The sequence below is a fragment of the Gallus gallus genome, chromosome 1, assembly GCF_016699485.2.
Source record: "Gallus gallus isolate bGalGal1 chromosome 1, bGalGal1.mat.broiler.GRCg7b, whole genome shotgun sequence".
Taxonomy (NCBI): Eukaryota; Metazoa; Chordata; class Aves; order Galliformes; family Phasianidae; genus Gallus; species Gallus gallus.
In genome coordinates, this window is record NC_052532.1 from 51133449 (window position 1) to 51146616 (window position 13168).

Below are 13168 nucleotides of genomic sequence, written 5' to 3' on the forward strand. Positions count from 1 at the left end.
GACGTGTGGGGCATAGGTGTCCCAGGGGTAGGCACGAGGCCAGGAGGGCTTTGAAGATAAGGGCTTTGGATGCTTCGCAGGAAGCACTGGAAGAAGGAGAGGAAGAGTGTGATACGATCTCAGGAACCCTTGACAGGGAGATTGATTTGCCGAGGATCTGACAAAGAGCGTGCTTTCTTCCCCCTTATTAAGCATTTGCTTGTTTTGCTGAAGACTTTTTTTACTTCCAGTTAGGCCAAGGAAGCCTTTAGCTAACTCTGTGGAAGCCTGCTCCATCACACAGCTGTTGATTTTATTGCTCAGAACTCCCTTTCTCTGCACGTTTTTAAATGGGCAGAATATCCCAACTGGAGTACTGCATTCGGGCCTGGGCCCCCAGCACAGGAAGGATGGGGAACTGGTAGAGCAAGTCCAGAGGAGGGCTACAGAAGATCAGAGGGCTGGAGCACCTCTCCTATGAAGACAGGCTGAGGGGAGCTGGGCTTGTTCAGCTTGGAAAAGAGGAGGCTGCAGGGACATCTCCTTATTACATTCCAGTCCTCGGAAGGGAGCTTTAAAAGTTGGCTCCCCTCCTGCTTGTATGTGGTCTGATAGTGACAGGACAGAGGGGAATGGCTTTAAAACTTAAAGAGGGGAGGATCTAGGTTAAACATTCAGAAGAAATTTTTTACTCAGAGGGCGGTGAGGCACTGGCCCAAGCTGCCCAGAGAGACTACAGGTGCCCCATCCCTGGAAGCATTCAAGACCAGCCTGGATGGGATCCTGGGCAGCCTGACATGCTGGGTGGCAGCCCTGCCCACAGTAGAGGGCTTGAACTAGATGATCTTTAAGGTCCCCTCCAACCTCAGCCATTCTATGATCCCATTCTCCTGTCAGCTCTCAGGCTTGGCACCCTCCATACACTCTTCCTTCCTTGTTCCGTTTCTTTCTCTCACCCCATGGCCTCAGAGCTGTAAAAGGCAAAAAATACATTCTTTAGGGTACAGCTTAAGCATCTGAGAACAGCTGTGGCATGAGTAACTACCAAAGACACCTTGTAGAGAAAAAAGAAAGGAAGTATTGCCATGGTTTTGTAACAACAGAGCTGTCTGCTCAGCCTTCCCCAGCCCTGCCTGACAGTGTCTTCCTGCTGTATCCTAAGGGAGCACAGACTCAGAGATGTCTATTTAATTACAGAACCATACTCACTCCCTTCACAACTGCAGGTCAAAGATACAAAGCAGAATCACAGAATCATTAAGGTTGGAAGAGACCTCTAAAATCATCTGGTCCAACCATCCGACTACCACCAATACTGCCCACTGCCCACGTCCTCAGTGCCACATCCACACGGCTCTGGAACACCTCCAGGGACGGTGACTGCACCACCTCCCTGTGCCACTGCAGCACCGCTCTTTCTGAGAAGAAATGATTCCTCATATCCAACCTGAACCTCCTCTGAGGTAGATAGCCGTGTTTTTGTCCCCCTCTTAAAACCATTTTGACCCAAACTACCTCCGAGCACATACATTATCAGCATCTCGCTGCAGCAGGCAAGGCTTGAAGTATCACAAACCTACCGAGCAGAATGCATTTCCAGCAGCAAGCTCTGTGGATGCTGCTGAATGCCCTGTGCTCCTCTAGTCTCAAGTGGTGCCAGGCACCGCATCTCACTGAGCCCATCTTTTCGCTCCGTGAGAGAGCTGCAGCTCTTCCTGGCTTCGTTCCACAAGTGCCAGTCCTGGTCAGTTAAGTCTCAGCAGTCCCTCGCAAGGCGTGGAGCCGGTCAGCCCAGCTGCACCAGGCAGCGGATGGTCTCTGGACATCCTCAGGAAGCCACTCTGGCAGACACAAACACAAGCAGCAGCGTATCCACGTACCTGAAAGCAGCCTGTAACCACTGGAAGGTTTAAGTTGGTACGTACATTGGTGAACGTCTGTCATCCAAAAACATCAATCACAGGTTAAAAATGGACTAAAGCCCAGGAACACGTTGGATTCACTTGCTGTGCTATGAACTAGACTTTGATCAGAGATACTGCCTTGCCAGAGGTTCCTCTGTTGTGTATCGCACCTATCTTAGTGCACACACAAAGACTGAGGCTTTGGGTAACGTGAAAGCAAAATAAGTTGCTGTTTGACAGCTTTAGTCACTGTGCTGCTGTTGGTAAATATACCCAGACAGAAGTGCCAGCTCTAAAAATAAAAGGGACCAGATTCTCTTGAATAACACTCAGCTCTGTGGTTTGCTGCAATGCAGCAGCCTCACGGTTCTTCCATTTCTTTATGGACTTGGTTCCCTCAAACCCTTCAAAACTGAGGGCAGTCGGTTCTGCAAATACTAGTAGCAGCACATAGAGACCAACTGGAGTTACTTATTTAAGCTCTGCGTTGCTTGTAGCCTGCCTGCTTGAGTTACAGGATTTTTTGATGGGAAATGCAACTTACTTTTGAACAGTATAAAAGACAGTAGAAACTCGACCCTCATTCAAACAGCATATAACCCAACAAAGGGTAATTACTCCTCTGACTTCTAAACAGAATCACATACGAAGCCAAGCTGGACTTGCAGGACCCTTCTCTCAGTGGAAATGAATGAAAGGGTGGGGTACAAAAAAAGCAGATGAAGCAGGCATTGTGTAGCTTTGCTGTTACACACAGTTATTTTCTCTTACACCTGTTGCTTCCACTCAAACCCAAAACTATTTAAAGACAGCCTGCAAGAAGAGAGGGGAGAGGGTGTGGAGGGCTTAGGAGATGCAATTCATTCTTTGCATCCTTTTCTCTTCCCCCAAATGTATAGGTCCTTGATTCCCATTTACAGGACAAGTTTTCAACTGCTCTTTCTCTTCCGAGGCCCTGCAGCTTTGCCTGGAAGAATCCAAGGTGGATGGAGAGCTGTAAAAACTAGCACTGAGGTTCAAAGTATTTAAAAGGCTTCAGCAAATTAAATGCCCTCAAGGATTTCCCAGAGAAACAACTCCATCACATTATGGGCCAGGACTTGGGCATAACTTGTGCTGAGATAATGCAGCTCTCAGCAAGGGCATCATATCGGACGTCCAAAGTTAATGTTAGTTGAATGCTTAAAAAATAACCTCCCCCTTCCTTTAAAAACACCTTGATTCATCTGGAAACATTTCTATTTCTTAACAGCTAAAAAGAAAGTATAAAGAGGGGCGAGAAGGCAAAGATGCAGCCTTCTAGAAAAGCAACTACCACTCAGGTTTACTCAATGTGGAGCAAGAGCTAAAAGGAGTAATATTAACTTGCAACTCTTTCCATATCCTGTGGAAATGTTGTGGAACAGCTCATTTTCTCTGGTAACCATTCCCACAGCCTTCCCCTGTTTGCTGCATGCAGTGCCTTACACAGTATGTAGGACTACTCCCCAGCTACCTGCAACAGCTTTAGCCAAAGACAGCACAAGCCAACAGCGGCTGTCTGTATCTTGTGATGCAATTATGTTCTTATACAAAGTGGGAGGGGGGGAAAAAAGAGTATCAGTATCTGAATGCTCACCAGGAAAATTCCACTCCTTTATTAGATGTCTTGTCCTTTGCAGAATGGTTTGAGCCAAATGAGTCTGCTTATTTAAAGTACAAAAACCTTTTGAGCCACAGGAGATTCCAGAAATGCCAGAACCCAGAGCTTCCCTCCCTCACAGTAAGGAGAATAATCTCCCCCACCCACTCCTCTGCTCAGGCTGATTGCTGCATCCACAGAATTTTTAGGGTCTCTGGCCCATCTTCTTCAAGGTTCGATTCAGCTGGAATTAGAAGAAAGCAAAAAAGTCAGACAACACACTGATTGGCATACACTACTGTTCCCTTCAGCAGCCTTAATCCAGCGTCTCTACTCCCTTCTCTGCAACCCACTGACAAAAACACTCTCCTGCAGATGCGGGCAGTGTGTGAAGTAGATGGGGAATTAGTAAATCCCTCCTCCTCTCCAAGACAGTGGAGGATTTAGGGAGAAGCTGCAAAGTTCTTGCAATGGTACACTAACAGAGAAACCTTCAGCCATCCCCTTGTTTCAGGATTTTGCTGCCAAAGCTTCCAACCCACAGCAGCATCTGCTGAGAGAGCAGAACAGTGGCAGCACGTCACCTCCTGGCTGAGTGCAACACTGAAGCCATCCATGCTCCAGAAATCAGAGGCTGCTTTCTAGACCCTTGGTTATGGGGATTTAGATGTGATTTTGCTGCATTACTGAGAACTGCCACAATTATCTAGGGACTAGGGAGCTGGCAACTTTAGAAAGTAAAACCCTCCTGCTCCTTTACAATGAGTTTCAACTGAATGAAAACTTCTCACACAAAAAAACCCAACATTCCTCATAAGTGAGCAGCTGCTGCTGAGACCACGTGCCCTTGCCCAGTGCCGTGCAAAGCTGAGGATTGCCCCAGCAAGGCATAGTACAGCTGTTACACACGAGCATGCTTTCTCCCAGCCATGCACAGCCCAAAGCCTTCCCCACTTTCCCTACAGAACTATACAGTTGTTCTGCTCAGACCTCACCTCTTCAAACTTGTGGATCTGGCGGATGAAGAAGTCCCCATAGCGTCGAGCAACCTTTGTGTCTGCAATGTGGATCATGTCCTGGGGAAGGAAGAGCATGAGGTCAGGAAAAGGACTGTGCTACCAGGGGACAGCAAGCTCTGCCAAACAGGAGGAGCAACAAAAGGGGCTTCACTCCAGTCCTAGTTCAGCACTGCACACATACCCGAAGTGTACTAGACCCACAGCAATTACTCATTTTTTTCCTGTGGGATGCCTTCTGTTTACCTGAGACAGATCCCAAACTCACACTGTATTCATTTCCCACATTCTTGCACTCTGCCTATTTTCAGCTCTCTGTGCAGCAGTTTGACACTCCCAACCCTGATTCATGCTCTGCTACCCTCTACCAGCAGCTAAGAGTGGTGCAGTCTACTAGGGGAGCTAGGCTTCAGTGCAAGTCAGTGTGGTTCAGGTACACAAGGAAGACAAGGCACAAATGAGACCTTACAGGTACAGCTCTGCACCAAGAAGCAACCTGTTCCCCTTGTTTGGTAGGCAGCAAAAACCTAATAGCTACTGCTGTCTTCTTTGACAAATGAAGTCTTAGAAGATACTTCCCACTGTGTTGAGCTCCAAGGGCAGGTTGGTGACAGGATCATAGCTTGCATTTAGATAGCTTGCATCTAGAGCAGACAGGGCTAAATGCTGCTTCTGTGAAAAACACAGCTGTAATATGATAGATCAAGATGCCTCCTTTACCAAGCAAAGGAGAGATGTAGGGGATACCTACAAAACTGACAATCCCACCTAACAGTGACAGCACTCTGCATCACTCCGCTACCATCTCCCAGGGTCACTGACAAACTGTACCCCTTGTCCAGGGGATCACATTTAGGGACTTCTCTTCTTGGTTGAAATGTTTGCCAAAGCTGCCAGCAGTATCCCATCACTGTTCATCCACTGGCACTTCTATGAAGCAGGGCTATACATTCATTGTAAGAGAGAAGTCCTTCACATGGCACAGGAATGTTTCCCACAGACTGGATTATAAGCTGGTGCTGCCTCTTCCAGAATTTCTGGGGTGAAGGAATTTCCTAGTTAGCAAAGAACAGATACCAACCTTATCGATATAGAAGTCAACTTCAGAGGCAGACTGGAACTCCCCATCCAGGGCAGATATGCCACTGGTCCATACCAGGTTCTTCATCTTGTGCTTGAAGACAAGCAGCTGGATGCGAAACTCCTGTTCTGTGAGGTCCAAGAAGCCAGCAAGCTTGGCCACGGGCATGGTGGTATAGAGCTTCAGGAAGCTACGGATGGTGGAGAGCTGAGCCTGCTGCTGAACCTCATCAGCAAAGACTTTGAGCTGTTGCAGGAAAGGCTCCTTGTGATAGTTGGGGTGCACGTTGTCATAGTTGGGCACCACAGGGGAGAGGAACTTGGGGCAGGCATAACTGAAGAGCTCCTCATAGACCTGAGCGTCACCCTTCTGCATGCGCAGCATCTTATCTCCGTATTTCTCTCGCAGCTGCAGGTGGATGCTCTCATCGATGCGCATGGGGTACATGGTGAGGGCGATGGCAAGGAGCGCGTGCATCTGCTCGTTCTGCTTGTTAATCTGGGTCAGAAAGGACAGCCTGTTAGCTTGACAGTGCGCTCAGGACTTACGGTGCGAGAGAGAGCCGAGAGCTGCACTTTTCAGATGGACCCTTCACCCTGAGAACTGAAGGTCCTAATGCTCAAGGGGGACAGTGCAAAGAAACAGCACCTCTGAGCAAAGCAGATGCATGCTGTATCACGGCTATCATCGGTGAAAAAGAGGAAATGATAAGAAGGAAGTACAGAGCAGTGAATGTATCCAGAGCCATACAGAATCTGGATAGCCAGAAAGGGGTTGGATTGCTTTGGTACAAGCAAGTGCAGAGGAGCAGGCATAGGGAAAGAAGACAGTTTAAGAGACACTGTTGACACAGACCAGCAAGAGACTTATCAAGGAGGCCAGTGCAGAAAAAAATTGAGAAGGAAGATTCATAAAAGGTCAGTCTTAAACAGCTGTGTAGCTAAAAGCTAAACACTACATTTTCAAAGTGTCATGGAATTAAGAACTGCATGATTTGGTTATACAAGTGAATTAGAAATGATTCATAAGGATGACGAGGAGACAGCAGCAGCAGCAGCAGAGGGTAAAAAAACCCAACAAAACAAAATAAACATCAGAGGCAGCTTAGGTGGAAAGAGACATGAGCTTTGTTTTACCCATAATAAGTTTAAATAATCTGTGAATGACTGCATGATGATGGAAATATATCTGATAATGGAATTACACTGAGATAGGAACGGGACTGAGATGTAAGAATCTTTGGCAAGAGTATCGTTTCCAGCTGATACCCATTAGCAACAGTGCCCAAGGGGAAAATGCAAGCAGGGCAGGGGAAACTGCATGGTGATCAATTAAGGAATCAGTAACACAGCCAAGAGAAAATATTAAAGGTCAAAGGATCCCTTCATTACCAGGAGTCCAGGAATATAAGGTCAGACTATTGGACAGAGGTTATCAGGTGACGGAGAAGGGACAGGAAAGGGGACAGCAGCCTTTTCTCTTGGGAAGCCTATACCTATTCTATTTCTTACCATCTCATACTTGTAGGTTGTCCTCTGAAACATGCTCTTAGTCCTCTGGATGTAGAGGAGGATGTTGGCAAAGACCCGGATGGCGTCCTGGTAACGTCGCATCATGAGGTACGCGAAGCCCACGTAGTAGTAAGTGGTCACTTGGCACTCAGGCACCCGAGAGTACATGCTCTGAGAAGGATGGAGCAACAGACCGCCTTAGAGGGGAGACAATCACCTTCAGCCTGAACAGCTTGGCCTTCAGTCCACTCTCACACATCTCAGGATATCTCCCCTCACACCCATCCCTGCAGGAGCTTCCTCACTGCCTCAATAAGCAGATCATTCTGCCTCCTATGTTTCCCAGTTTCAGCTTTCTGCAAGCAGAGCACTCTTACACTGTGCATAACACTGCTTTGCTCAACTCCCATTCTTGCCAGTTCACTACCAGCCTTGGGCTAAGATTGTGTTGCAGTTGGACTTTATTTTTTTACCACTTGTCACAAGTAACACCTATGTCTATGGAAACACATGCAAGGTAGGAGTGTGCACAGTGAGAACAGTCAAAAATAACAGACTGAGCCACAGACCAAGGAGGGAGCGGTGTATCCTGCTAGCATTGTGCTCCCACTTACAGTTCAAATAACATTCCCCATTACACAGCCTTGCACAACACAGCAAACAAGCCTTCTAAAGAATTGAGCATATGTGCTACAATAGCAACAGTCATTATCATATGGTTTGACTTACTGCCAAAGCTCCAGCTGTGTTCAGCATACACAACTGTGGAACCAGAGACTTTTTCCAGCTAATCCTATAAACAAACTCCTGACAACTACAACAGCTACAAACAGCTCTTCAGCCATACGATTCATTAAAGCAACCTTTCAGGAGCCTAACTGAACAAAAGCATTTGGAAAACTACAGTGGGATGTTTACAACATATCTTATTACCTTCTTGTTGAGCTCAATGTTCTCCAGAACCTTGATAGCTTGGTAGTAATCCCCCAGCAAAGAGTGCAGACGCAGCAGCCCAACAAGACTGAAATAGCCCAGCATCTTGTAGAGGGAGTGACGACCATACTCACCAGCCACGCTTTCGGGATCACCTAGGGAAAAAAAATAGCAAACCATGATGTTGTCCTCCAAAGGAGGAAGCCCTTCTTTCAACACCTCTTGTTTATAAGTGAAAGAAGCAAGCCCTCCAATATAATCATCAGCAATTTCCACGTAAGGTTTAGAGAACCTCTTCCCAGTAAACTCACCCAATTACTAAGGATTTGATTCAGCCCCCAAACAAAACTAACAGAGCTTAGTCAAATCAAAGCAAGGCAGCACAGACACCAACCTCACCCAGCTATCTCACCTCCGCTTGTATAGACCTCCAGCTGTCGGTTGATGTTGGATTTGTCCACCAGAGAATGCAACACATTAAGGACACTGTGCACATTCCAGATCTTGGGGTTGGAACGAAGGAAATCAATTTCTTCTTCAGATTTTTTGGCTGTCTTGCAGCGGTACTGGCTGAAAGACTGGAACTGTGGGGAAAGAGCAGATTTGATGACGAGGGGATAGTCTGGAGATGCTACATTTAAGTGCACTAACCTCACGAGTTGATCACACAGTGCAGCACAACAAGGCTACCAAAAATACCCCAGTCTCAGAGTCACATACCTGGTATATGAATTCATCAATGATATCCCAGAGCCACTGGTTGGGCAGCTCCAAAGGAGCAGGGCCATCAGCATCTGCAGAAGAACATCAGTAACAGATGAGAGGCTTAATGCCCTGAGCAAGGAACAGTGGAGGAATTGAAGGAACAAGAAGTCAAGAAAACCAGAATCTTTGGGAGTTGAAAAATGCAGATGAATGAAGCTTCCAGCAGGAAGTCAATATGTAGCTCTGCCTACCTCAGGTGCCTTTATTTTTAAAGAATATGAGTGTGCATTGAGTTAATCTCTAAAGCATGACTGCTCAACAGCAGTGATTCTGGGAAGCTGCACAAAACCTTAAGGGGTCCATCCCAACCACTCTTTTCTCTGCAAGACTGGCAGGGAGTCACAAACACTTTAATTTGTCCCAGTAACTTCTATCAGAAAGCAAAATGAAGCTGTAACTGAAAATTCTCAGTGAGATAGAAAGTTGTTTTTTTATTTTCTTTAGGGCTTTTCAGAAAGCACTGTAAACTATTTGGGCTTTTTGTGGTTTTAAATGCGTGGACGTAAAGCGCTCTTCATTCTGCTAATTTAAACATATGGAAAGCCTATAGACCACTTATCTGCGTGTAATCTATAAATAAATACATTTTGGTTTCTCTCCCTTTCTCTGTTTTAACCCTCTGCATTCAGTCTTCTCCAAAACTCACAAACCAAAGATTAATTGCAGCAACTCACTGAGGATGTAGTTGAAAAGATTGCAGTAGTTGTAGTAAGATTCAAATCTCTGCTCCAGAGTGGGTCCCCCCTGCAATGAGAAGACAGTACAGTCCATTTAGTTTGAAGTACAGCAAGACTAAGTTTGTGGGCAATAGCCTATAAAGGACAGTCAACAGTCATGGCAAAAGGTCTGTTTTGGTGACATTAGAGCCAACATTCAACCACTCACTAACCACTAACACCACCCAGAAAGCATGAAATTGTCTCACTATAGAAGAAGGCTGTCTTTTCAAGTCCAGGTAGCTTTTAGTACAACTGAGCAATGAAATCTCACGTGAATAGAATGCTGTAAGTCTCCTTTTCCTCCTCTCTGCTGTCCAGACCTAAGAACTGCCTATTAACTTACACAGCTTCTTGTCCTCCTCCCCTCAAGAAAGGTCTTTGTAAACCCTGACAACACAGCTGCTTCTAGACAATCATATCATAGAATCATAGAATGGCTTCAAAGGGGCCTTAAAGAACCCTGCTGTGGGCAGGGCTGCTACCCACCAGCTCAGACTGCCCAGGGCCCCATCCAACCTGGCCTTGAACCTCCAAGGATGGGGCACCCACAGCTCTCTGGGCAGCCTATGTCAGTGCCTCACCACCCTCTGCATAAAGAATTAGTTTTAAATGCTTTGGAAGACTGATAAACACAGGAGGGAATCACTCTTTCTAGAATTATCCTGTATCACACCCCCATGGGCAGCTTGGGAACCTCCTACAAAACAATTCAAGCAACCAGTTGCACCTGTTAAGGCAAGTCTTTGATTTGGGAACTTCAAAAAGACTCCTGCATTAACCCATTTCTCCACCCTCTGGTCCAAACCAAAACTGCAATCATTACTCATTCACCATAGAAGTCACACACCTGTTCTGCTTCTTTCTTACAGCCAAGAACTACTCTGATTTCCCTAGTGACCTCAAATTAAGGAAAGAAGCATGGTTCTGTTTTCTTCTCCTATATCCTCTGTGGTACCCAGTTTTTCCTATCCACAAAGCATTCTGACCCCATACAATCTTTCAATTATAAGTAGCTCAAACTCCTCGTGACACCCCCTCACACACCTGCTAATCTGAAGAACAAATAAAGAGCCACGAAGAAACACACAAAACAAAGTGACCTATAAGTCATGCAGTTATACAGCTCTAACAGAAAGAAAATTCAGCTACTTCCCGACATCTCCTTCTTCCCCACCTCACTGCTGTGGCATAACCCTGCAGCAGCTCAGCACTACATAACTGTCCGCTCACTCTCTCCTGACATGGGATAAAGGAGAGGATTGGAAACAAAACAGAACTTGTGGGTCGAGGAAAAAACCTATTTACTAAGACAGTCTTTGTTACACTTTCCTCTTCCTCCAAGACTGGGGAGACAACTCAGGAAGACTGACAAGTCTTGCTTCTCATAAATCAGCAATGCTTACTAAAATGACAAAAGGCAAGAATTTCAAACTTCCCTAGCTGTAACTTGACCCATACCTCATAAGTCTATTCAATATAGTTTTGCAAAAGTTATGGAACCACTGATGCTATGGTAGCAGTGCAACTTGTTAACTTTTATGGCAGAAAAGCCAGGTACAACCAAAAGACACAGGGCAAATACTCACGCTGACTTTGGCGTAGATATGCCTATAATACAGCTCCTTGTATAGGATGAGGAAAACTGCATCTGGAAAAGATGAGAGAAGTGGACATCAGCAAACCATGAGGCTTAGGCAACTGGATCTCTGAGGCACTGGTGGTGCTCCTACTGCCACGGTTACAAAGACAAGTACAAGAGGATGCTTCATTAGACTTCCTGACAGGCATCTACAGAAGAAGCTGCCACAGTGAACAAAGATGAGTGACTAACAATTCATAAAAACCACGCACCGGCTCAGTAATACGTCTAAAGTGATTTAGTTCTTTCATTCTCTGATAAGAAAATAGAGTGGAAAAGAAACACTTACCATTTCCAACCTGTGGGGCAATGGCCTCTGCCTCTGGCCATGGGGTGTTCTTGAAAAACCTTTCTGTCAGCTTTGTCCAGCTGAAAGATAAGACGCGGGTGGTATGAGAGAAAACGTTCCTGAGTATCAGAGAGGTGGAGTTAGAAATCACAATATAGAGGGCTTGGACTTGAAAGAATTAGAACACTGTCTCCCTTTGCTAACACCAGAGTTGAAACAAAGAATGAGAATGACAAACAGAGCAGTTGAAAACCTGATCACAGAATGGCTTGGGTTGGACGGAACCTCAAAGATCATCTAGTTTGCAGCAGAGTTGCCAACCACTAAATCAGTTACTAGACCAAGTTACCCTGGGCCCTATCCAACCTGGCCTCAAACAATTCTAGGGACTGGGCATTCAGAACCTCTCTGGGCTGCCTGTTCCAGTGCCTCACTAGCCTCTCAGTGAAAAATTCCCCTCAACATCTAATTTTAGTTTAACTGTTCCCCCTCATCCTGTTACTATCTACCCATGTAAAAAGCTGATTTCCCTTCTGTGGGTAAGCTCCCTTCAAGTACTGGAAAGCCGCAATGAGGTCTCCTCACAGCCTCCTCCAGGCTGAACAAGCCCAGCTCCCATCCTTTCTTCATAGAAGAGGTGCTCCAGCCCTCTGATCATCTTGTGGCCTTCCTCTGGACCCATTCCAACAGCTCCATATCTTTCTTATACAGGGGGGCCCCAAGCCTTTAAGTATGGAATGGCTGCATATGTTATGCTCGCATTCTCTTTATGGTAAGGCAAAAGGTAACACAGCTACAAGCAAGAGTAGGAATATCTGCAGAGATCATAGAATCACTACGGTTGGAAAAGACCTCTAAGATCACGCAGTCCAGCTGTCCAACCACACCAATATTTCCCACTAAAGCACGTGCCTCAGTTTGCAAACGGCCACTGCAGAGGTCACTTTTTACTGCCAACATACAAAACCAGTACTCTCTATCAGACAGGTCGCAATCCACATAGATTTATGTTAGACTAATAGCCCAGAAATATAACTTTGTGTTTTGCTCCTCAGTGATCGACTGAAGCTTCAGACTATTTCAAAGAAGCAGAATAAGAATGCCAGTGTTTCCTTTTATGGTCCGGGAGCATTTCCATCAGATTTTAAACAGCAAGAATAGCCCTGCACCTGTTCTCATAGATGTCCTGGATCTCATACACCTTCTGGTCAATGACATCGCTGGAGACCCGGCTGGCCTGCAGCTCGTACACCTTCTGGTCGATGAGGTCGGACACGGTCTTGTGGAAATACTGGATGAAGTTCTTGATCACCTCGGGGATCACCTGGTAGGTCTGCTGCTCGTACTGCCGCTCGTAGGCCAGGTCCTGCTTCGGGTCACCTGAGGGGAGAGAGGAGCAGTGTAGGCGCGAGGCCTACAGCCCCCACCCCGCGGGGCGGCCCAGGCGCGCACTCACCCGTGTGCATGTCATAGTCGTTGGAGTAGGCGTACGGGTCGTAGGCGGCCTGTGGAGAGACGAGGCAGCGAGGTTACCGCGACGAGCCCGAGCTCGACCCACGACCCCCCCCCCTAACCCCGGCCCCCGCCCGCACATCGTTGTCGTAGTCTTCCCCCGGGTAGGCCATGGCGCGGCGCGGTCCCTGGGCAGCCAGGAAGAGGGGGCGGGACCAAGCGGCACGCTCCGGGCGGCCGGCCGGAAAAAGCTACGGCG

General features: G+C 46.8%; 1 protein-coding gene across 1 annotated transcript; it reads right to left on the bottom strand.

Moving 5' to 3' along the window:
• Positions 1-3490: 3490 nt before the first annotated feature.
• EIF3L (eukaryotic translation initiation factor 3 subunit L) lies at positions 3491-13115 on the bottom strand. Its single transcript, NM_001012535.3, has 13 exons — positions 13050-13115; positions 12914-12962; positions 12627-12837; positions 11458-11537; positions 11116-11177; positions 9485-9554; positions 8766-8839; positions 8458-8629; positions 8046-8200; positions 7113-7283; positions 5602-6099; positions 4500-4580; positions 3491-3748 (listed from the first exon to the last, which is right to left on the bottom strand). Exons 1-13 carry the CDS (start codon positions 13080-13082, stop codon positions 3710-3712), a joined length of 1695 nt encoding a protein of 564 aa, NP_001012553.1. The 5' UTR covers positions 13083-13115; the 3' UTR covers positions 3491-3709.
• Positions 13116-13168: the final 53 nt, after the last annotated feature.

Coding starts and splice junctions, on each gene's coding strand:
- EIF3L (NM_001012535.3), bottom strand. CDS start 13,082: ATGGCCTACCCGGGGGAAGACTACGACAACGAT. Junction 9,555..11,115: donor ATATCTACGCCAAAGTCAGC/GTGAGTATTTGC, acceptor TTCTCATTGCAG/GGGGGACCCACTCTGGAGCA. Junction 7,284..8,045: donor ACATTGAGCTCAACAAGAAG/GTAATAAGATAT, acceptor CATCCTTCTCAG/AGCATGTACTCTCGGGTGCC.